Below are 26,103 nucleotides of genomic sequence, written 5' to 3'. Positions count from 1 at the left end.
TGAAAAGTTCATATTAACCACATCAACGGCACAATAAAGGGCATCCACATCGGCAGCATCACTTCATAGGATCTTTCATTCAGTCATCGACTCAATAGCAACTCCATTTATACCCAAACAAGAACATACAAGTGACTGGTACACCATTGTCGAAACTTCAGCCCTCGATCTTTATAGCACTGAATTTCACATTTATAAGTCGGAAAATTTCAATACATACATTATAATGTTCTAAGATGACTACTTGCTAATAGTCTCTAAAGCTTTATCTAGAGACTGTCCCATTATAGCGCAGTCCTTCCCCCCTAGAACCGTCCCCGATTGAAGCAATAAACCGCATTTGTTTTTCAGATGCATTCAGACAAGTTTGAAAACCTCGGTTACGACGTTGTGACGGTAGAATTCAACGAAGATCTAAGTGAACCTCCAAGGAATCAGAATTACCTAAAATCGACCCATCATACGTATATCAGCATATAGACTTCGTGTACACGAATACAAAAAGAACTTCAAATCTGATTTGATCCCCGATCCATCAACACCAGCATATGTATTAACAAAATAACATCACAAATTAGGACACAGTTGAGACTAGAAGTAAATTATATTTATCCCAACGCCATTCTTCCAATGAAGAACGCTCCATTGATTTCTACAGAATACTGTTTCGAAAGTTTCTTCGAGGAACCCAACTGCAAGATCGGGCCATCAATCGGTGGCTTCTAGAGATGCAATCATTGGCACAGATACAAGAGCTGAACCTTCACTGTACATTACTTGATATGCTTTCCTAGATACAAACTAAAGATCAATCTATAAATTAGGAGCCAAAGACAGCTTCCGAAAGCTTTCCGTACATCCAATTAATATACATAGGATCTCTACTGCATCTTAGGAACCCCATATGTACAGTTCCAGGCCCCCATGAATCAACACTCACTCGACCTGGGCTTCAGCAATAACCGCAGTTCTGTGGAGGCTTAGATGTCCTTGAGAGACTTTGCGCATGAGTGACATCTAAAACCCAGGCCTCACACCCACTGAATGTCGGGAACGCTGATATAAGAGCACTCCAGCGAGTGCCAGGAAGATAATGCGACACATGTAGATCAACTCAAGTCAAAACCAGCCTCTGCATTTATTGCATACAGTAATTTTGCTTCCAGCTGCTCTTTGCTGCATAGAAATCCAGTGGAGGATTATTTTGTTTATACGTGAGAAAGATCAACTATAGGGCACCAAAGGGGTGCAGCCCACATAGCCATAGAGATCAAAAAACTAAGCCATACACAAAACAGATCTCATAACCAAAAGAGACCTCAACTACATGATAAATCATAAATCATATTGACCAGATATCAACCTATGCATTTACGTACATATGCAAGTTTCCACTATACAAAAATTTGGAACTTTTAAGCCAATGACAAAAAGGGTTGTATAAAGCATGGATGAAATCCCTGAAGACTGAAGAACATCAAAAAAAAATAAACTTGACCTTTTCTCCTCGTATAGTTAATATTGCTTGAGGCTCTAATTTAATAGCAACAGGCATATTCAGCCTGTCGGCCTCATGCGCTGCTGTACATAGAGCTCTTCATATATAACAGTGTTCTTTCTTTTTCCTTTCCCTCCTTTTCTTTTTGCATTGTCAGAAGGAAAATAAGAGAACAAAAAGGTTCACTTTCAACATAAAAAATTTAAAAGAAGAAAAAGACATTAAGCATTGAGCATATGGATTCACATTGTTGGCAAAATGATACAACAGCAAAACTGCCAAGAGTTGTGCTTACACAGCAACTAATGTAATGCGTATATATATAAAAGATTGTTCCATGAATTCTTTAACATGACAATGAAGCAGGTTGCACCGCATGACAACTTCAACTGACTGTACATAAAAGATGGGCTCTACATGTAATACCTAAGCAAGACGCGTAAATATTATACTGCCCAAAACCCATAGACTAATCCATAGATGAGAAGTTTGCACTTTCTCAAATCATGTAAGCAATAAGATAATAGATGAAGTAGTTGTATGACAAAATCTTATTATATGCAAAGGTGCAATGTGTTGGTTCTTCATATCAATACATTCCCATACCAAGTATATTGCAGATGACTGGCACATGACAAAACTTAATCTATCTACCAAGCCTGAGATTAGCAAAACAATGATCATTAATAAAAAGTCTGTAATTTAGTTGTGTCAATCGGATTATTGAGGAATAAAATGTTAGGATAAGATTCTTATTTTTTAATAATAAGATAAACCAGGTAAAAAAAAAAATTCAATCCCGTACTATTGCACCACTCTTTCAAAAGAGAGCTTATCCCACCAGAATAGAAAGAGGCCCAAAGATAATGAGGTGTGCATATCACGGATAGTATAGGTCCAACTCGAGTAAAATAATGCTTTAACATGTTTAGCATGCTAGGATTACTTGCATCACGCTGGCAACAAGCAAATGTGAGTGATGATGTTTCTAGACACTGACAGCAGCAAGGAAACTTATATGTCAGAATGGCATGTGTCTCAGGTGTCTTTATGTAACCAAGCAGTAGGATTATCTTGGTGGATATAGTAGGAGAAGATCCAAAATTCAGGCCCCAAAAAAAAATATATGACAACTGGACAAACCTTCGGTATGGTGGCAGTTTTAGCAGATTCATACAAGTGGCTGACGTAGGCAATCGGTCCAGAGCCTCTTCAGAAGCACTACCAGCAGCCCTGGCAAAACAGACAAACATGATAAGAACATCCATACAGCACATTTCTACCCATCAATTATAAGACAAGGATAGAAGACCTTTTGTTGAAGCAGATTTAGGTCAATGTATTTTACCTTTGTATGCAGAATGATGGTTCCAAGTACCTGAATCCAAGCAATGGCCCCGAGAGCACCCTGTCACAAATCTGAAGCAAAAGAGACTGACTATTAATTGGTATATTTCGCAAGTCAATTTCAAATTCTTCAAGTTAAAATATAGAGAAGGATACTGACATGAAGTTCCTGGAACAGTAAAATATCAAATAAAACAGAGTACTGATCATTGCAGAAAAGGTGCTTTCCAAAACTTTTACAAAGAGTTGAAGAGGCAAACATCCATTGGATTTTGAGTGCCCCATCATTTAATGCACTACCCACTAGCTGATTCACATAATAGGTGTTCACATCAACTCTTTGCAAAATATAAAAAGCATTACCCTATGAATAAATTACTTATACATATCAAAACGAAAGATAGGATCCAATAGTTTTTAAGGCAAACACCAAAAAAAAGAAAAAAAGAAAGAGGATCTAAAACCATGAAAAGGTAAGAAGTTCCATAGATGACAAGAAAATTACAAGGCATAACTTAGAATCTAGCTTTGACCAATCATCAAACAGCTTAAAATCTTGCCTAATGAAATTCATAAAAGCAAAAAAGGTAGTCAGACTCACTTCAAAAATTTCTTTTGATTTTCAGATGAGAAACCCTTGATAACTCCCCAGAACATCTCGATGACATAGTGCTCCTGTCATATTAAGGACACATATAAAAAGTAACCCAGTCAGATGGTCTCCCTGCAACAATTAGCTATATAAAAATGCAAATACATCCTGTAATATATCGATCATATATGAAGAAAGACAACCACTGGCCATTAAATCCTGCATAAGCAACATAAGCAGTAGGACTATGCAAAGTCTTTCGTCTCACCAGACCAAATAAAACCATGCAAAACCAAATTTCACAAACTTACATGGTTCATTTTACATCAACAATCCCTGCAGCAATATAATACAGAATGCCATATGAAACTATTATTGTAAAACTTTGCCAAAGAAGAACAAATTCACAAATGCACCAGTTTGGTCACTTGTACAACCTTTCTCAATCTTCAAAAATATAAGGAAAAAGAAAAAAAAAGGGCTTTACCATCCCTTAAAGCGATCAAGCGATACTCACTCTTCATTTCAGAGAATAAAATGCAACAGCTTGTTCAGTGAGAGCTAATAATATCCAAGATAAGATCCACAAGCAGAAGTATAAAACCATTCTACCAATTAGCAAAATAATCCTGTCGGTGGCAAAGACAGAAACTTACACTGTGATAACCGCCTGCATAGTTGGTGTTACTCCGCAAGTCATCAAAATCCAAGCTGTCTAATGAACCTGATATAAGAAGCTGTAGAAACAAAGGATGAATGACATAGTCATAGACATAGACATAGAATTCACGAGTCTGATGTAAGAAGAACCTATGATGACAAACAACTACATCATGGGACAGACAGAGAACCCTCTTTAGCCCAAGATATCCAACTTTTGGTTCCGTTCCAACCTAGATATGGAAATAGACAATAACCAACCAAATTTCTTTGAAAACTTGGAATTATATATTCTGACAAGAGAGATTGAACCAGACTATATCCCATTGGCATTATGACAATCCTATGCCCAAATTTAAGCATTTTGAAAGTTGACTTAATCGGATCATAAATATTAGTCAACTTGCTTGTCTCTCTAGATATATTAGCATTTACTTATAGAAAATGGAATGAAAACAAAAACACTATAAACTCTTTCATATGGTATAAGTCAGTCTATAGTCCTCTTAATTACTTGTTACTGACTCTAAAACAGGAAACCAACTAGACATTCTCTAGCCTTCCAATACCAGATTAAATACCCACAATGGCCCCCTATTAGTATAGTTGAGTATACTGGAGGTCCTGCAGTATTGGCTGTGTTTTTAAGGTAGTATACTCGAAAAACCAATCGTAATAATAGACACTGAAATAGGTAATTAGAATTCCAAATCAAAATAAGGAAAGACAATGTGTGAATAAATAAATAGGATGAAAGGTGTCCTTGATGATAGTTGAAGAAAGTGGAAATTAACTAACAAATCTAAGCAGCACTAGAAAGGCACTTGCAGAAGAACAATATTATGAGAACAAATATGTTCAGTAAAGATTGAGACATTTTACAACAAAGTTGATAGAATCAAAACAACTACTTTGCGACTTTTAAAATACACAAAGCAGTGGAATGGAGGTTGGTGGTCACATGGCAGGTGGCTTTACTCCAAAGCTTCATCTACCCGCTATTATAGTTTCATGTAAAATCGGTATCACCAGCTTCAGCCAAATATTATTTCACCTTATTATTTTAACATTTTCTCATTTGTATTCCTGTGTGCCTTTCAATCTACTTATTGCTGTTATTCACACTAATAAACTTGAAAGGTTGAGTATGTAGGTAGGAGAAATTTGGAAACGTCTGAGTAAATGTCAGGCAACACCTATGCCCCAGTGTCCAACTGGGTCAGTCTAGAGCTGATTGCATTCAATCAGTCTTTCAGCTCCCACCCAACCCATGGCCTTTCCAAAAAAACATCTTAGAATCAAGATAGCTCCCATCAATTTAGCTTAGATACATAAAAACAATCATGAGTCTTGGTCCAACAAGACCCTTAAAGTTTTCCCCTTTCCATTTCTACTATGATATATAGCAAGTGATATGTGCCCAGCGAAGAAGAAGAATGAACAAAAAATCCATGGAAGAACATCCGATGGTTCAGGCAATGAATTAAGACAACTATAAAAGTCAAAGCATAAAAAACTAATAGACACCATAAAAGGGTATGATAATGTCACAAGAAAACAAGTGGCCCAGTTAGAAAAAATGTGTAATTAAAAAAACATAGAAGTATGGCCCATAAACTAAAAATAAGTTACATCCATTCACCAATAATTATGCCATAAAACTTGGGAACTTCAAAACTAGCGATAACCCAAAATCTGTAACCAGTGTTAACTTAGTCTAAACTTTTTTGCAAAATAATTTAGGCTAAAACGCTATCTACTTCTCTTCAATCTGGATGACCTGTAAAATAAAATATCTACCAAAATTCCAATTGACAGTAAGACTAAAAGTAGGACAGCCAGCAACTAAAAGCAAATTGCTGCAAGATGGAGTAAGCTCTTCTTTATAGTAGATACAATACCAGCTATTACATGCATATTGCGATATGGCACTTTTCTTTCAAAAAAAAACAATACCTGCAGTTCATGCTCATTAAACATATCTATCCATTCTTTCTGTATGAGCTGCTGAAATCCTCTCAGAAAATGCAAACTTTGTTGCCTTATCTGAAATAATAACAAATGAAATGTCATATTTGCACTCAGCAAAACTAACTACAAAGAGGAATGAGTGGAATTCATCAAACCTGAATATTCAGACGATGATTTGCCACAAGATGTATGAACGTGATGACAGTGTCATTAGTAACACGCTTGTTTTTCCCTCCAGGAAGAAGCTCTTCTTCTGTTTGCTCCCCATACTCATTATTCACAATGACGAAGTACAGCTCCAAATCTGATATGTCACCTTTGTAATGCTGCCAACAATATTCAGTGAAATAATCATCAAAACCTGATTGTTTCCTATGTAGTCAATTATACAGGAAAATATAGAATTTATGGTCAGCCAACTAGGTGATTGAAGTCACAACTGCAGTATGAACTCTAAAAGTTCAGGAAGTATTAAAAAAAAAAAAAACTGCTCTTCCAGGGCTTGTAAAACAGTTGACTAGTTTTGGTGAGTCATAAGATACTTAAATGGTTTCTGAAAATGATTGATCCTAATTTGGGGTACTAAACCTCTTGCATATTTCAATGGAATATGAAAAGTTCCCATGAACTTGTCCAGCAGAAGCTTAGGGGCTGTTTGTTTAAATTTGATTTTTTTCCTAGAACACAAATTTTTGTTCTTTTGTTCCGAAGAACAAAAAAATAACAGAAACGCGTTTGTTTACACTTTTGTTCCGAGGAACAAAAATCTATTTTTTTGTTCGCGGGAACAGATTTGGAACAGAAACAAGAAGTAAAAAAAACTTGTTTCTTGTTCTCAGGAACAATTCCGAGAAACACTTCTTTTTTCTCCTTTTTCTTCTTTTTTCTTCTCCTTTTTTCTTTGGCCAGCCGCCGGCCTCGGCCATGGCCAGTGACCGACCGTTAAGGGCCGGCAACCTCGCCGAAGAATTGCTGGCCCCCGGCAAGGCCGAGCGTCGCCGGCCTCCAACCAGGCCGAGCCTCGCCGATGGCTGGCGAGCTCGAGCTCGAGCTCACCCAAATCTGGTAAGGCCGCCGGCCCTCGTCGGCTGGTTGCCGGCCATGGCCGAGGCCAACGACCAGCTAAAAGGAAGAAAAAAAATAAAAATAAAAATAAAAGTAATAAAAAATTAAAAGAAACAAAAAAATTATACAAGTTTACGAAATGTGTTTTTTTCCTTTTTCTATTCCAGAAACGGAAATTTGTGCATTTATGAATCGTGTTCTTCTGTTCAAAAATTGTTCCCGGGAACAGAAATAAATAAATAAAACTATTTATGTTCAAAAATTGTTCCCCACAATGGAAACATTACCAAACACGCCCTTAGTGAATTTTGAGATGTCACATCCACTACACATATTTCTAGCCATCGATGATCGTCACAAGGTCATGGGCTATCATATAATTGGTTTACCAAGGAATCGCTCAACTTAGTTTTGTTGAACAACAATATCACAGCATATTCTTTTCCATTCAAATATTACTCAAGTCCTTTTCGAATAGACCATTAGTCTCCTTATCTCATTGAAGTTGAAATTTTTTGTAATGAGTAAAATTTCATTCTTTATATTTTCCAGCAAACCAATTCAGAACGAGGTCACATCACAAGTCCCCGAGGAACTCTTCAAATCTTTGTGACTCCCTGACCCAAAAAAATGGTAACAGAATTATCTTTGGCAACTAAAGTGAAAGGAAATTTGCTTAGTTCTACCAAATTGACTAATAAATCCTCAACTTTCACATGCAATCATAATTGACGCAGAACTTTGAATCCCAAAATCAGGGTTCAGCTAACTTATGCAGAGGTGGTTCTGCCAACTCAGCTCTTTGAGCTAGTTAATAGTGCATCTGGCATAATCTCAATTAGCTCCACCAATCACCTTGATTTATATAAGTATGATCTTTTTTGTATGAAAGCATTCAGCATGATTGACCAGGCAGCTACAGACGGTTATGACTAGTTTTAGGATAAGTAATCATATGATTTCACCTTTTGTTTTCAAAGAGATGATTGTAGTTGGTGAGGGAGTCAATTGTTCTTAGCTGGCCAGCATCCCAAGGTGGAAAAGGAGGTTCTTCTCCGACAGATTATCTGGGAATCCCACTAGGAAGGATCTAACCTCTGAGACCCACCTAAATAATATAATCGGAAATATCTACCCAATCAAAAGAAGCACTGTCTTTCAGAAAGAGTACATTGTCCAATGTACAGATTTATCTTCATCCCAACTCATATCTCAATTGCTGGGAGGCTTGGGTACACACAGAAGTGACCTCATCAGGTCTGTCTGAAGATGCTCTCAAACATCACCTTGCTAGATTCATAGTAGGTGATTGGCCCATGGACAAAGGTTGTCTGGGTATCAATCCTCCCAATGTTTTCAAAAGGCACTATTAGGCTAGTAATTTGAAGATTCATAGTGCAAAAAAATGCTGGCAGGAAAGAACGTCTTCTCAATGGATGAAAATAAAAAACGTAGCTCACAAATGGACCATCTCGCACTTTGAAAATAGCTACAATAAAACAGTTCAAGGATGGGAAAGGGAAAACAATTGGACTCTAAACATATTCTAACATCATATTTTATGCCTTGTACAAGGATTCTCTTAGAAGGTGAAGTATCCTGAGATATTATTGATTGCATTGAACAAAGACTCTTGGAAGTGAGCTTGGAACTTGGATTTTTCTGACCAGACACTTGGCAAACGGGCTTTTAAATGCCAATCAATGGGAAAGTGAGTTCTATCTCTTCAACTAGCTGTACCCATACCAATTTTTCAGTTAAAAGTGATGTGTTCGGTTTGAACAATAGCTACTAATTCTACCCGTAGGTGTGTACAAGCCCATCACTCCAGGCCACAGCCACACCAGGGTGCCAGAAGCTGGGTAGTCTCTACTTTGCCTATTGCTGTCATGTACTTAGGTATGTTTGACTGTCTTGTTTTGTCTTTCTTTTTTTCTTTTGTTTTAATGTACTGGAACAGTTTCTCTCCCATAACTACTTGTTATTCTAAAGATACCATAACCTCTCTCCCTCCCCCCTCTAATTAGCCATAGCAAAAGTTTAACACTGCCAAGCATATCACATGAAGCAAGATCCTTAGCCTGTTGTGAGTAAGCAGGAGAAAAAGAAATTACCTTCAAAAAGATAAGGTGACGGTACAACTCTGGGTCCAACGAAGGCAGGTCATGGAGATAGTTGTACCTAATGCAAATAAATACCAAACATATAAGAAACAAAGAAAGGAACAGAATTCCTAGTCTTATTTTTTTTTTTTTTTAAATAGAATTACTCAATTAGTTATATTTGTAAGGGAAAAGACCACCAAAAATCCCAAACTTTGCCCAAAGTGACAAATTTACCCCAAACTTTTTTTGTGGCATGAAAATCCCAAACTTTGACAACTGTGACATATTTACCCCAAACTTTTTTTCATGACACAAAAAACTCTAAACTTGTATCCATGTGACACATTAACCCTAGGGCATTTTCGTCTTTTATTCTTCTTTTTCCTTTTTTTTCTTTTTCCCTCCCTCCACCAGCTAGGGGTGATTGGGTCCAGGGTAGGTAGGGCCTAGACCTGGACCCTATACCCGACCCCATTATAACCGGTTCTCCTTTTTTGGAACCGGTACCTGACCCTGTTTGTATTAGACCCTGTACTAGACCCACCCTGTTTTCCGGTTCGATTCTAGGGTCAACCTTTTTCCACTGAAACCTGTTTTGCAATCTCTCAATATCCTATACAACTTCAAATTTTATATTAATACGCGAGAAAGTAACATAATCCTCCTAATTTGTATCAAAACTTTAAGCACTTGTAATAAATAAATATATGAACTTTTTGACTAAACGAAAAATTAAGAATCCACAGAGCTACTTGTAATAAATAAAATCATAAGGCAAAGAATTAGCAACAAACATGGGTCTAATATTAGTCTTATTCCCACAACTACTACATGAAACTACTTATTTATGCAAGCATAACTCCTCCTACAAAAGAAAAATTAAGCGAGCCAATTCACGTAGTACACAAGAATTTTGTGGCGACGAACACCGTCCGCCCGTCAGACGATATGAGAGGAAGTCGATGAGGGAGGGAAGCAAGTGAGGAAGAGAAATGATGGAGGAGTGCCGTGCATGTTTGAGAGAGTCGAGGAAAAACACCATGTGATTGCAGGAATAAAAATAAAAATACGGAGAAAAAATAGGGTTTTTGACCTATACTTACAAAACCGGTTTGGGAACCAGTTCCTGGGTGGGTAATCAATCGGACCCGGCTCCCAAACCGATTTCAACGGGAACCGGTTCCCGGCCCTGTTTTCCAAGTGGACCGGTCCGGTTCCCGAGTATACCCGATCCAGTTGCACACCCCTACCACCGGCCATGGCAGAGGGAAGCCAGAGTCAAGCAAGGACGGCCCTCACCTAACTCTAGCTTCCCTCCGCCATGGCCGGCAGAGGGAAGAGAAAAGAAGAAAAAAGGAAAAAAAAAAAAGGAAAAACAGAAAAAATAAGACGAAAATGCCTTTGGTGGGGTAAATATGTCACGATTAGCAAAGTTTGGGATTTTTCATATCATACAAAACAGCTTGGGGTAATTTTGTCACTTTGGACAAAGTTTGGAGTTTTTTGTGGTCTTTTCCCTATTTATAATGCCAACAGATCTATCAAAGAAACTACCTCTGTTTGCCAGTGAGTTTCACAAAAATTTGCAGAGTTCAGATCCTTTAAGCGGGTTCACATTTTCAAGTGTGAAATGACACACTTAGATTCATATATACACATTACCATGGTGGATGGATGGCTATTGACATTGATATAGAGTGCAGAAAAGGTAACACAATCTTACTTTTGCTTTAATTTGCTCAAGAAGAAGGTCGCGAATGGTATGTCCACAAGAATCCCCTCAAACATTGCCTACAAGTAGAAGATTTATTAAAACCTGCCCAATGCTATCAACCAATTTGAACTCATTCAATTAAAAAGAGTGGTACAAGTAAAGGGTTTGGTGTACTGCTATAAAAATCTCAGTGCCTATGTAATGCAAAAACACTCAAAACATTACATGACATTAAGTCAAAAATAGTTTTGTAAGGAGCACAACAAGAGTGAGAACCTATGGCTCGATAAACTAAGCCCTATGAGAGGTGATGGTGGATTCGGCGCAAACCTACTTGAACTTTATGGTAGGAAAGCTAGAAAGGCACAGAGGAAAGTGAATATCCACTCTACAATTGGCATATCTCCTATAAAAACCTGTATAAAACATTGTTTCTTTGTGGTGAAACTATAGAATTGGCTAACAAAAGAGCCATTGGTACATTAATAACTAGTAATTTTAATCCAAAAAATGATGATTGGCTTTCTCGGTCCCTAATGCCTGTTTAATAATGCCTTATTGGATATTTTGCCGTCAAAACGAAGAGAGATGACATTTCGTTAAGAGAAGCATCAGTTATAGGAAGGATACCTTTGCCAGAAGAGTACCTAAAAAATGGAAGAACTGGAGATGCTGTTCATGTATCAAGCCCGACCCAGGATTGGGATAGAGCAGGTGATCAGCAGTTTCCTGTATATGCGGAAAAGTCAAATACAGAGTTTCATGACAACATCAAACCTAGAGGCAATTACAAAAAGGTCAAAGTCGTCCATATGATAAGCTATAGATATACCAACTTGTTTATGAGGATATTAACTTTTGCTAGACTCCAAGAAAACAACTAGACCTCATACTTCAAAGCAGAATACAAAAAGGCAAAAAGAATCACCAGCTTAATATCAGCAGATCTAAGAGGCCATCAAGATCCATACGGAGTAATCTCATTATGACTTTACTAAAGAAGAGAAGTCCCATATCCTAAAAGAGTGCAATTTCAGGGAAATATGATAAAGCATTAAGAAACAGAACCTGCATTCTTCCTCAAATCAAAGGTTTGAATCAACTAGAAAAAGCTTAAGCATCAACAATCTCAACAATGCATAGGATCATGATGGGAAATTGTGCATAAGCAGAAAAGATAAATGAAGGACTGAAGAACCAAACCTTAAACAATCCATATTGCACATCAAAGGCAGCTCGTGTTATATTTTCCATGAAATCCTTAAAAATTCCACCACCATCAATACCAGCCTCCTCAACACCTAATTCATTCACGAAGGATACGCGAATCTGCAAGTGAAGTGGTCATGTCAACATTGAACAAACACAAAGCTACTCCTTCCTGCCCCTTATGTTAAGCTGAGGTCAAATGAAAAAGTAATCAGAGAAATCTTACCAGTCCTCGAAGATCCTCTTCAGATAATGCACTCATCTGATTATAAGCATCTTCCAAGATATGGTCTCTCCGTATTCTAAACCGGTTTCTAGTAAAAACAGAATGAGAGCCATGTTTCTGCCTATATGTTGCTAACTGTGACTGCAAGATCAGTTTGAACAAATTAATCGTGGAATATTGAGAAAGCACAAGCAAATTTGCATGACCCTCAATCACAATGATGATGTCAAACTTCCTTGAAATAATCAATCTGCATGACTGCCAAGATTACTCATCAAAAGAAAAATTCTGATGCTCCAATCGCTTACAGCAAATATCTTAACACGACTTGTAAACGGCACCAGGAAAGGAGCTTGCTTCAATATGTCGTGCGCTCTGGTATTCTCAATCACAGCCTGATAAAATGGCATTGGCCAAGTAGCTGCATCAGTAATGGCACAACAATCCTAAAAACTAATTTCAAGATTGGTACCTGAGAGATAAAAAATTCGTTCACGCCATCCGCATGAAAGTCACTGGGAGGAGCAAACTGTCTTCTATTGTTCCAATCTTGCAACTTCACAGGACTTCAAAAGTTAGAAGGGAAAACCAAATCACAGCTTTCTCAAAATACTACTTTTTTCTCTTAAAAATAACAGAGGTCACCGTTTATCCAGAATTGCTTGCTAACCCATGGGGAATACATATTTCATGCCCAATTTTTGCATATAAGAAAGTTTTTATTCTATGTTTGCCACAAGCCAAAGTTCAAGATTGACACTAATTTGGGCTGAACCTATTAATGATTACTTGTCTATTCGATGGGCTTATTTTTGTCTTAGGCAAGCAAGCTGCAATAACATCTAGCTGTTTTGTACTGGAAGATTGTAATAGCTGTAAAAGCCAAGGTTCATTAGTTTTATAAGAGGCATCAGATTTTAATTACACGAAAGTATAGAATCTATAAGTATCGCCATGCTTTCTCCATGATTGTAATTGTAAATTGCAACTTTAATTACATCACAATGGTGTCCTTACGATTCCTAACATTAACTTCAGAATAATCATTATAAGAAACTTTAATACGATTTTTAAAGTACCATCATAAAACAACCTATATAAAATTATTACCTTAACATCCTTATGGTGACTGAATACCAGAAAGTTCGCAGGAATCTGATTTTTATGCTTAAACTTGCATATTCATACAGATTCTTTAGAAATTTTTTCTTAATCTTTCTCGAATCAAGACTTTTGTGAGGGTGAGGAGTACTGCTTCCTCATTCTTGATAAATGTCTCTAATAAATCGAAGGTAACCTCTTTTTTCTAATGAATGGAACAAAACATAAATACGAGATACAACTCAAACAATACAGAATGTAAATAAGAAACCAATTGATCCGGTTTAGACAAAACTGTGGTGTTGCAAGCATGAAAAAGTTAGCATATTCAAGCTGCCCCACCAGTTCATCTCGATACTTCAACAACTGTAAAAGCTCAAAAGAACTCTCGAATTCACTAAATCATCAAACCTCTTGAAAGGAATGAGTTCAAAAAGAGAAAAATCTAGAGAGCAAAAGAGTGAGAAAGAAGAGAAAATCAAGCAAAGGTAACAGCTAAGTGAATGTAAGTTGATTTTCACAGTTTTCAATCAAGATTCACTTTTATCTCATGTCAAGCATACCTGTCAATTAATTGTGTATTTCAACCTGAAGAGACTGCAATTGACGTGCATGCCACAATAGAATTCTAGAAGCCAGTTTTGCCAGAACGAGGTCACTTGTTCTAATAGAGTTCTTTGAGTTAGCAAGCCAATGAAAAGCTGTTCAGTCTTCCAAATGTTACATTCAAACTATACATGTTAACCCTATCGAAATGCTTTATCAAGGACCATTAATGACCGTGCAACTATAGAAGCTAGTAGAAATTTTAACAGTACTCAATATTAGGGACCGAAACATACCAAAAATTGAACAATTCCAGTATCTTGTATTTTGTTTTGCAAAAGGATGGAGACATCGCTGGAGAGCTCACCCATACAGTACAAACAGGATGGATGAAGTGGAGAAATATATATAGTAATTTGTGAAACCGTCGTGTAACACTTAAGCTTAAGGGAATATTCCATAAGATGGCAATATGACCAGAATGTTGTATGGCATGGAATTCAAATGGTCAATAACAACTTATGCACAAAATGAGTTTAGTAGACATGCGGAGTTCTTCGTTAGATCATGTGTAGGCAAGTGAGAAAAGACAAGATCAAAATGAATCTGAAAAAACAATAAACAGTTAACATTTGTCTCCTATCAAGCCTTGCTACCACTAAGACAATAAATGTGGTTTGAAAATACAAACAAAAAACCTTCTGATGGATTTAAGAGAGATGAAGTTCCTTTGGTGGCTTTCTTAACCATAAGCTGTGCATGAAAGAATCATCAGTACTGAGTTTTCAAAAGTAAGGGAATAACTTTAACACATTAACTTTCCTAGCTTGCCAGTATTATTCCTATGCGCCTATGATTTCAGTATCTTGGGTGAATATGAGAGGGAAAGTCTTCCTTCATAGGATAGTACTAATTAGTTCATTCATCATGTGTACTAAGAAATAGCTAACTGTAACTCAGCCTCTTTCCACAAGGCGACAAAGGAAAGCCAGAACAAGTCAAGAACAAACAACTACCTGAGAAAGAAGCTCAGAAGCTACAAGACTGACTCTGCTTTTAATGAGATCTAGGCGATTCATGCCATCAGCAGGGGCTTTAGAAGCTGATTTTGGAAGATTTGGAGTGGTCATAGGCATCAACCACAAGAGTTGCCACAAGGCCTGCATGATGGAGGACCAAATCCAGGTATGTAATTTCACAGACATTAATTGTAGCATCTGATCAAAGACATTGATTTTTGAATTTCCATTTAATACACATCTTGATCAGAAAACCACTTGATGGAAATTTTTCTTTAATCACTGGAAGCAAAATAGTAATCAATCACATTTTCCACAAGGCAACAGTATGCTGATTCTCTCACAAAATCTTACCTGCCTCAAAATTACAATCAAGCATCTGATATCCTTCAGGGAGAGGGGCTTCTGCTGCTCATAAAACTCTTCATTGTCAACAATCATAAGCATGTGCCTGGCCAAAACCAAAGAGCACTTCCAATCAATCACGAGATTAGCTCATAAATGTTAATGGAGTGAACTCCAGAGTCAAAGGTTTTATCTTACTTGTATACAGGGCAGAAAACAGCCAGTGGTAGAAGCCACCCTGGTGATTCACCTCTCAAATAATCACATTCAGACAAAGTTGACCAGTTCTCATTTTCATGGCAGCGCTTCATAAAGTTCCAAAGAACAGGTACCAGCTCTGTTCTGTAAGCTAGCACCGTCATGATTCGTTCAAGGGGCAAGGTGTTGAATGCAACATGCAGAAAAGCACAAGCAGCACTGATGGCTGCTGCCTCTTTCTCATCCACTCCATTATGTGAACCAACTACGCACGACAGTCCCCCAAACAGAACGTTGGTCTTCTCCATATAATGACCAAGGTAAGAAAACCATAGAAATAAAGTAAGTAGACGAACATAAGCTATATTCACCAAAAACAACAAAGCTTTCAGAGAATCCAAGGAAATCTGGTAATTTTACTTGAAAAGTTACTACAAGCTATCTCACCAATTGGAGAAGAAAGCGTGGATCAATTGCATTGATTATCTGCCGTTCCAAGTCCTTATCTAAGGATGGTTTCATCAATTCATCACCAGCCATCACATCATCCTCACCAAATGTAGACCCTGAACAGCATACATGCACGCAGTCAGTGAATGCACAAAAAAGAGTTCAAAGCCAGTGCCAATCGTAGTAATCATCTAACAACCAGTTACAGAAATGGGCAACCTCCAAAAATCTCTGAAAGGACATGACAGAAAAAAGGCTTCATGAAGGTAATAGTTCACAAGGAAACTTACCCTCATTGATCTCCATATTGGGTTGTTTTATAGGGGGGAGGGCCTCCAATAAGAAGGTTGCAACAGAGGCAAGATCTACAGCCTGATCATAAGATTGTAAAACATATGAGAATTATAAGATTTAGATTTACTTAACAAATAAATAGTTCTATTAGATCAAGCAAAGCCCAGGATCCTCAGCAATGGAAAAAAAATTATTGGAAAGAACCACCAAAATGCAAAAGATAAACAGACACTAATATCCCATACTATGTTTTACTAATGAACTCAAGCAATTGTTGCTGGTATCCTTTCTAAAATGAACAGACAACATACAACAGTAACACTTAAAAACTAGTGTTCAAAAATAGCTGAAGGTAAGCAGGTAGATGCAATGTGCTCTACTAACGAGTTTCCACATGTTCAGTTCAGTGATGGTGAATCCTTCTATCGTACATGTTAGACCATACTTCTGAAAATCACAATAACAAACTGTGAACACATTAGTTCATAACCCTAGTCACTAGAAATCCACTTCTTAAATCTATGAACATCTATTGGTTTCAATCCAAAATATTATCATTTTGGAATTACATACTGTGGCAGTAATGTCATTCAGCTGTAAAGTTGCTATAAGGTAAAAATGGAAGTGGAGAACTACAAGGCAATCTAGCTGAGGCAAGCACAAACGACACCGACTGATATGATTGTAGAAATATTACGTGGTAATTAACCTTGAAATCCTAATTAAGAATATGCGTTTTGCATGTGTTTAACAAACTAGATACTTCCTTTCAGCCAACTTCCTGTATAGTCATGAACCAATCTATTTTCTGCTATACTCCGCAAGGTCTCGCTCCTTTCACTTCCTCTTCAACAGGATATGACCCTTTTAGTGGCTATCAGACCATACTTAGGAGCCTCACTTGAATTTAGTTCAAATCGTGACAAGAGTTTTAAGAGAGAGCTCCTAATAAAACAATTTGAATAACAAGACTTCAAAATGAAACTGTAGGTGGTGAAGCACCTTCTACAAGTTTCTTTCATTAATGTTCAACCATCCTTTTTCAGGCAAAAGATTACATAACATAAAACTGGTGAGATTTAATACGACTCATACGAAACTGCAGTTCCTAGGCTTGGCATTCCAATGCCTGCAGTCATTTATCCAAGAATATGATGACATCAAGATTTAAGACAGTCGGCAATTAGCAGAGGACAAAACTAGGACATGGATAAAACCTCGTCAGCATATTCTTCTTTAAAAAACATAGTTTAAAGCATGGAAAGAAGAAGGATGGAAGCTCATTAAGAACCTTCTTTAAGGAGTAAGGACAACCTAAAAATTGATTAATCCTTGTTAAAACATTTCATCTCATACACAAGACTGGACCAGTTTTGTTCATGAGGAAATGAAAATGGCCCAAGACAAAAACTTACCGCATATTGGGGATATAATCACTTGCCCAAGACAAAAATTTACCGTATATTGGGGATATAATAACTGCACTCTCTTCAGTGAATTATTTATCAGCATTAATGTACTACATTCCTTGTTAAAAACTTGAAAAGGAGGTAACCCCATGCTATGATAATTGAAAGGTTATTTAAATAGATGGGAACTGCAACTGCCGTACCATGTCAAAACTGCAGCCTGGATGAGATAAAGCAATTCCAGCAGTTTCCAATACATTCCCAAGGAGGCAGGCATAGCCTGGAAGATCATGAGATAAATCCTTTGGCAATAAATTAGCTTGATTGTTCACACAGAGTGCCATCTGATGTATGTAGTGTTGACTCAAACCTTGTGCTGCAAAAACCTGGAAAATGAGCATGTCCATCATCAGAGCCTTTGTTTAAAAATAATTTTCTTAGTATTTTTCTTTATAGTTCAGTTTGAAGAATCCAAAGAATTGACACCCACACATTCAAAAGAAGAATACTATCAATCTTATTCTTCCTTTTTCACTATGTGTCTTATATCTTTGTATTTTCCTTTTCTCTTTGGGGAGTGAGTGTGCATGTTGGGGGAGGGAATGTTTATTAGAGATTTTACTGAAGGAGGAACAGAAGTTGAGAATATATACAAGGAGCACATATCCATATATGAGCTCATTGGAGAGAGAATTTAGATCATCCATAAAAGCAATTATTGCACATGCATTTTAATCTCCAGTAACTGACTAAAAAACGTTCTAAACAATCTAGATACAATGTTTTTGCAGGAGACGGTTGCTTTCTCGCATACAGTGGTTGATATAATTAGTGACTAATCAACTGACATACAGAATGTTTGAATACAGATATACCGGGACTACAAAGATTAGTACAGTTGATCCCCTAATAAAGAGATGCAAAATGTAGATTCTTCTAAACAGAGAAAGATTAGAAAGGATCACCTCCTTCAGATGGGGGAAAAGTTGCCATAAGAAAGGAATTGTAAGAAGCTGGCATGAAAAACTCCGCTGAGGATCAATGCTTAAGCAATTACATGGCTCCTGACTGGTATGAGGGATCATTTGGCAAAGAACACACTCCAATGCAGCGACAGATCCACTGAAAATAAAACTTTTCCTAGTTTCCTGCATGTCATTAGGGGTTAAGATGTCTCATATAAAAGAGAGAATACAAAACATATCTTGTTTCAATTATAAGCAAATTACCAGTGGACTGAAACAAAACTAGCAATTAGTAACAGTCAGATACACCTTGAATGAAGTTCACGACATACAAATAAATTCAGCTAAAGATCAACATCTACATATCTTACTTGAAACCAATGCATCACAGATGTTCTCTAGTCAAGTCATTTGACAGAGGATAGATGGTATCCACAATAAATTTCAGTCTCATAACACATGATCAGTATAATCAGGCCTATAGCATGAACCGAAAATCAATATACCCAGATGAATATGACGGAACAAGAGTAATTTCTCCGATTTCCACCCAATGAAACCAATAAAAACTTCCATGGAACAATGAAAGCACACCTCCAGGCAGGAGGTTGGACATATTTACAGTTCATTTAAAGGGGAAAAGGACAGACTTCATGATGAATCCTTCAAACGGCTATACAATATAATTGCATAAATTGTAGTTCAGGCCAAGCCACTAAGAGAAGCCACAATGATATAGGCAAGTAGAAATTGACAGAAACTTTTGAGTAATTTTTCTCACTCAGAAAGAAAGTAATTCTAAGATTATTCACATAACAGAAGAATCATCTGAAAACAGATAAAAGAGCAAAGTCCGGATGCTTTTAGTATTACAATTTCTTTTGGCATATCATGAAGCAACTTATTGCTACAAGGGATTAATTTATAAATGATTTTACCCAAAATAATTAGTGTGGCATTGTTTCATCAACGTTTCTCAGACAAAAAGTATATAACAAAAATATCATTTTGATCATAAATAAATAAATAAATAAAACACTTTCTGATTAATTAAAAAAAGACTTTTTACCAATATTATTTTTTGATGACATGGAACTCCAAATCCTGGATAACTTGACAAAACAGGTAAGACACAAACCTAAGCTTAGGTGACATCCTACTAACCCAAAATTCATAAATTATTACAGAAAAAGACCAAGCAAGACCCCTGATATGCCAATAAAGACATTATGATCCTTTCTCTGGCCATTTATTTCCTCAATTCACTGTGTTAAAAAAAAAAAAAAAGGGAACCTAGCAGAAGTCTTGCATGAATTGAGTTGGATTAACTACAACTTCGATCTCAACAAACTGCGAAATTCTAAAGAAATTTTACCACCATAAGCTGCTATAAATTAGAGGTTAAAAGGGCATAAACAAATGTGGAAGTATATCAAGACATTCACAAATATGAACTCAAAATTTCAGATATTGAGGATGTCATCCTCAAGCATCAGAGGATCCACTATATGTGTTTATAGACATATTTGTCAGCTTCTAAAGTTGACACATCTGTACCTCCAGCAAACTATACGATACTTTTGCCTGAAATATCTTCCTTATTGCAGATTCTTTTTTCAATCTTCCTATAATGTTTGTTTATCGAGGACAAACATACCAAAGAGAAAACCTAGACAAAGAAAAACATGTTCAGTCATTCCAAATTTCAGAAATGTATTCACGTAACGGTCCACTTGTGATCCCCTAAGCATCATCCAACATCAAAGGCTCCAAAGCCAAAATAACTGGTACTGTTTCAGTCTTCTGAGAAACGAAGATCCCATGTTTGACTGTAGCAAGGCCGAATAAAGAAGCTTGGCAGAAAAAAAGGGGTTCAAACTTAACACAACTAACAGAAAAAAAAAAAAAAAAAAAAAAAGATGACACGGAAATACAATGTAGAGAGATATATACCTGCCCTGCTAGAACAATCTCTCTAGACTTAGCGAACACACTTCCCTGCAAGAGATAACCAACCGTCTTACAAACCCATGGAAGTCTAGGATCTATCAGCAGAGCTAGTGCCTCCAGCAAGAGAGTCATAGGTTGGCTAGATTCACTCGATGTCATAATAAGTTGATCCCTGAATTTATATCTGTGATGAGAAAAGGCTAAATAAGAACATCAGATTATAACTGCAATCACTGAAAAGTTCCCTGTTTATGTTTAGCATGGGGAAGAAAACTCTTTAGTTGGAAGCAAGCACCCAGAAAATCCATCACCCAATGTCAACTTACCATATTAATGAAATGACTAACAACATTACACCTATTAACAACATAAGGCAGCAAAAATAAATCAATGGCAACAACAGGAAATGCAAGGGAGCCACCAGAGAACGACAAACAAGTCTTACCGTACAGCAGTGAAAGAGTAAATACAAATCTTAACGCTTGCATCTTTAGTATTTCAATGCAGCTCTCATAAGACTTCTTGCCTAGGCCAACAACCTAAATCCTAGTCCTTGCATCTTTGGACTGGAAATTTTTCGATTTGCCTCTCACACGTCCAAATCACCATCGATGAGTTCATCTCATCGTGTCATCATTGTGCACCACCTAACTTCTTCCACGTTTTCATTTCTAGTTCACATGTTAATTTGGACAGTTGACGGTGTGGTGTGGCCAACTACACCATTTATAATTTCTATAAGGCTCCTAGAGTCCTTTTCAGCTTGCAAACTCTTGCAAACTCTTAATACGGTGTAAAGAGTAACAAAAGACATAATTTAGTTGACATCCAGAGTACTCACAATAAGGACTAAACCTTATGTATTGCCTTTTTGATGGCCAAATAAATACAAGGGACTTTTGCAGGGACATAGCAATGGTTATTGCTAGTGCCCGATGATTCGTTCAAACCTCGTGAACAGTGAGGTATTCACCTGATTGAAGTTCAATCAACAAGAAAGTCTTATAATAATTATTTAACCCATCATCAGAGCAGATTCTAAGCTTTTGTTCACATATCGCCAAAAACATGAGTAATGCAGCAGTTTCATATACAATATAAATAGATTTCTAGAGATTCCATATTTGAATAAACAATCAAGCCATTAATAAGCAAAATTGCGATTTTGCATCAAACTCATTTTCAAATGGGAAACTCCATTTTACACCATATATATCAGGTCCAATTACACTATACATCCTTTTTCACAAATTATATTTTTCATCCTTCAATTACATTATCTGTTAGCTCTTTAGACTGTTGTTTGGAAACCCGTTAAAGCCACTGTGAGCTAATATTTCACTTGATAATGGAAATGACATTATTATGATTTCAAAAAGGAAAACATTCTAGAAATTGGGCACGACAAGCGAACATGACCGCTCTCCTTCCTTTCTCAAGCTTCAATAAAACCACCCCCACATAAAATGTCCTATTGGGCATCACTGACATGCCCTCCACAACCACTGTTGGCACCACAACACCCCCTGCACCGTCCAACCAACATGCATGATTTACCCATAAATCCACACAACAAACACCAACTACAAAGCTTCACTATAGGCAACGTACACCTGAATACACAGCAGGAAAACGAAACACCACCACCCTGAAAATTCAAATAGCCCACTGGAAACAGGACTCCCCTCTCCAACCCCCTCCCCTCTCCCACTAAAAAAAACAAAAAAAACAAAAACAATGAAGTTAGAGGGCCCTATTTCTGGCAGATTTTCTTCCTTAGGTCCAACTGACCTTCACAACTTATCTTGCTCATGTCAATGGCTTTTTCCTCACCTTCACCTGCTAAATAATTGTCTTTTGTTTATTGTGATGGCCTGACACAAACACACACCACTCCCTCCTAGAATATGCACGATTGCCACTAGCACTTGTTTGTTGTCATTCTCTAGCCTTTTTAAATAGCTCAAGGCTTTGAAGAAATGCTATACTAGTGATGAAGGATCAATACGATGAGGACAAAAAAAGGAGAATTAGGGCGTGAAACGTAATAATGTTAGGTGAAGGATGTGACAATTACATCCAAGAATCTAATAGTGTTATTGTTACCATTGTGTTGAGGATGTAAGGTGAAACTAAACCAAAGATATAGGATGAAAAATATAATTCTCCTTTTGCAACTAATAAAATAACTCATCAACTCTATTCACCAAAACATCTTTTAATACAACCAACCTATTTTTATATACAGCATCAATGCAAGAGTATGCAAGTCGTTTCACTCTAAAGTCCACCAAAGCCTGCCTGGACAGATAATCTTCTCCAGCAAAGAGGCTCACAAGGTCACCTGTTGCAGAACAAAGATTATTTCCCTTGCAGAGAGAAATTAAACAGAACATAATTAAACCATCCCTAACTCCAAGCAATGAACAAGAAAGATAAACATGAAACCACAAGAAGATGGGCAACAAGAAAACAAGAAGATTCCAAATGTCCAGAATTATTGGTCTAATTCAGCAATTCAGGGTAAACTAGAACTTTGTCCCAACAATTTGAAACCCCGAGCATATGGAAAAGAAAAATTGCAAAAGAAATTCTCCTTTCCCCTTGTTGACTCTTGAAAAGAATGCAATGGAGAAACCCACTGTGTTTCTAAATAAGCCCTCAAAGCATTTAGCATGTGTCCAACCCTAGCAAACAATAATTGGGAAGCCAGGCCACAAGAACATCAAACTGCAAGTGAAATAGTTTCATGCACAGAAACTAAACGGTGTGCTCAAACAAGAAGTCTTCGGTGGCCCCAAAAACAAATAACAGACTACATACAATTATTAGGTAATGTCAGCTCCCAAAGTCAAGAAACTTTCTGGAAAAAAGTGGTAGGTAAACATACCACTATCATGAACATATCTCCGAATATATAAGCAGACCTCCACAAGGATTGATAGGTCGCCGTCAATGTGTGCATTGAAGAAAAAAAGCAACTGACGAAGGAACACTGAATCTGGACCAAAACAATGCCTGGAATATGCAGCAAATTTTAGCACAAATCAATTGCTTAAAAGGAGGAGAACAATCTATCAACCACCCCACCCCACCCCACCCCCCAGAAGAAAAAAAAACGAGGTAAAATAAGAGCACAATAAGAGATCATGAAACATTTTCCATGATGCTCACTAGTACATCCTTTTTTCTTTTTATGGCCTGAAAAATGTAATTCTTGCAAATAAATGATCTTGCACCTGAGTGGCAGCCATGACACCCACTTTTCCGAAAACATTATATTCAACCACTATATAACTATGGGCAATGGTCTAAAGTTAAAGGTTTAACATCTACCTGTTGACATTTTCACATCGCTTCCCATACGTGCAATAGAATTCCATTCTTACATCCGAACGGGCAGCTTCCACATCCTTTCTTCCTCTATAGCCTTTCTGCAGGTACAAGTTGGTCAACACATTCACATAAACCACAATACATAATGCCTCTCAAAGAAATAGTCTCAATCGAGGACTTGAAATTACTTGGGATAGAGAAAAGTGAGAAATATCAGTAAGGACCATCGACAATCTTAGACTAGACGAGATGCCCTGTAGTTCTTCACGTGAGCAAATGGCTTCAACAACGCTATAATCAACCTCTGCTCCAGCAAAAGCTTAATTTCTCTTTTACTTGTTGGCTCGAATTGTAAAATTAGGACTACGGAAGGCTCTTCCAAGCTTAACCCTACCCCCACCTCAATCAAGAAAAAGAAGAGGACGACTTTCTTTTCCCTTGAAGTTGAATCAGAAACAAGATTGAATAAAGGCTGATAGCAGGGCACAGGAACAAATCAAATTCCATCATCTTTCCAATGATCCAGGAACCATTATTCCAACTTAAATCGAACCACCTGAATTGATGCCCATACATTTACACTGCCTATCTCCACTTGTATACGCGCATTGTCGGCACATGTTATGAATAGTTGTAGAACCTGGAGCATTTGCTCGTTTGACAGTTAAAGCCTTCCGACCTTATCAAGGGGCATGGCAACTATCATGGTGAATCTATTGAACTACTACTACACGGAGAAAAGAAGCTTCCATTTCATCAAAAAGAAAGATGCTACCAAAACAGCAATTCTATATACTAGTCATATTCTGATCATCAAAAAAGGAAGGAAAAAGAGGAGGAGGAGGAGGAGGAGGAGAGAAAGAGCGGGCAGAAGACAAAAGCCCAGGGGAGCGAACCTGAATTTTGATGGCCGCCAGCGTCTGCTTCCGCAGCCACGAGCGACGCTCGCGCTCCAAGCGAGTCTGCTCGAGGAGCTTCTGCCGGTCCCTCTCCTTCGTGCTGCGGCCCCCGAGAGCGACGCGCTTGCGAGACGAGGGATCGCCGCTGAAGAACATGGCTCGATCAGGCAGAGAGGCCTCGAGATTTCCTCCGGAAGAAAGAAACCTATCGCCCGAGACGATCGCGTGGGGGCGACGACAGAATCGGGTTTACCCGCCCTAGCGGTCCAAAGCCGGCGATGCGAAGAGCGAGAGAGAGAGAGAGAGGTTTGGATCGGCGGGGCTCCGATCGCGTGCCCCACTACCGCGTTCGAATGGAGAGGATTCAAGGATCGATTGGAAGAAGACGTGCGGCGGAGGTCGGTTCAAATCTTCCCCTCTCGCGCGCGCTCCCTCGTGGTTCTTTCCTTCGCGGTGTCGGTGAGCTGGTTTTTGCGTGACTTGAGGAGGAAGAGGAGGAAGAGGAGGAAGAGACGGAGACGACGACTTCGACTTCGACTTCTCGCAGGGATTCGATATATTCTTCTTTCTGGGTAAACTTCGTACTCTGGAGTTCGGGAACCGGGCCAGGCGGTCGGATCGCGTCGGGCTGATCCGGGTTAGACGTCGGCTGCGGAGCGGGTCGACCCGATCCCCATCCCTTCAAATTCTTTTGGTTTGTCTTCGCGTTTCTTTCGAATCTTTCGCCACGCGCCTTATCTTCTAAGCTGAGCACAGTCCGGGAGAAAATTAGGGTGATTGTCACAAAATTTCTACAACGAAAATTGATTTTTGACCAAATATTAAATTTTTTAATTTTTATTTCAGAAATTAAGAAATTAAAAATTTTAGCTTCTGATTTCTTCTTCTAATCTATTTCTGGAATATAAATCTATTCCAAAAATAAAAAAATCAAATTGCGTTACCAAATAAATTTCTATTCAAAACCTCTTCCGGAGAATAAAAACGAAAAAATAAAAAAGTAGAAATTTTATCATGCGTGCTTTTTAGGGACCAGGACCAACCGATTCGGTTTAAAGTTCCTACAATTACCAATCTAGTTCGATTTGAAATTCTCTTGGTTACATATTTTGGATTTTTTTATTATTTATTTTGTTAAAATATGTCTCGTGTTTGAACTCATTAACTAAATCCAACTCGAGATAAATTGCAAAAAAGTCCAATC

At 37.7% G+C, this 26,103-nt stretch overlaps 1 protein-coding gene across 1 annotated transcript; it reads right to left on the bottom strand.

Annotated features, from left to right (window-relative positions):
- Window positions 1–506: 506 nt before the first annotated feature.
- On the bottom strand, window positions 507–25,446 carry LOC104434102 (E3 ubiquitin-protein ligase UPL6). Its single transcript, XM_010047064.3, is given in 27 exon segments — window positions 507–1,176; window positions 2,642–2,731; window positions 2,847–2,898; window positions 2,901–2,917; window positions 3,447–3,520; window positions 4,094–4,174; window positions 6,054–6,143; window positions 6,224–6,394; window positions 9,248–9,314; window positions 10,962–11,029; window positions 11,583–11,681; window positions 12,156–12,281; window positions 12,388–12,528; window positions 12,696–12,782; window positions 12,860–12,943; window positions 15,051–15,194; window positions 15,408–15,504; window positions 15,597–15,895; window positions 16,044–16,162; window positions 16,337–16,418; window positions 17,953–18,135; window positions 18,715–18,897; window positions 20,668–20,848; window positions 22,897–23,008; window positions 23,555–23,682; window positions 24,001–24,098; window positions 24,897–25,446. Coding segments are annotated over 27 exon segments (3,099 nt in total). The 5' UTR covers window positions 25,056–25,446; the 3' UTR covers window positions 507–1,109.
- Between the last annotated feature and the right edge of the window lie 657 nt (window positions 25,447–26,103).

This window comes from Eucalyptus grandis, chromosome 2, assembly GCF_016545825.1.
Source record: "Eucalyptus grandis isolate ANBG69807.140 chromosome 2, ASM1654582v1, whole genome shotgun sequence".
NCBI lineage: Eukaryota > Viridiplantae > Streptophyta > Magnoliopsida > Myrtales > Myrtaceae > Eucalyptus > Eucalyptus grandis.
This window is presented reverse-complemented; position numbering and strand designations above follow the sequence as displayed.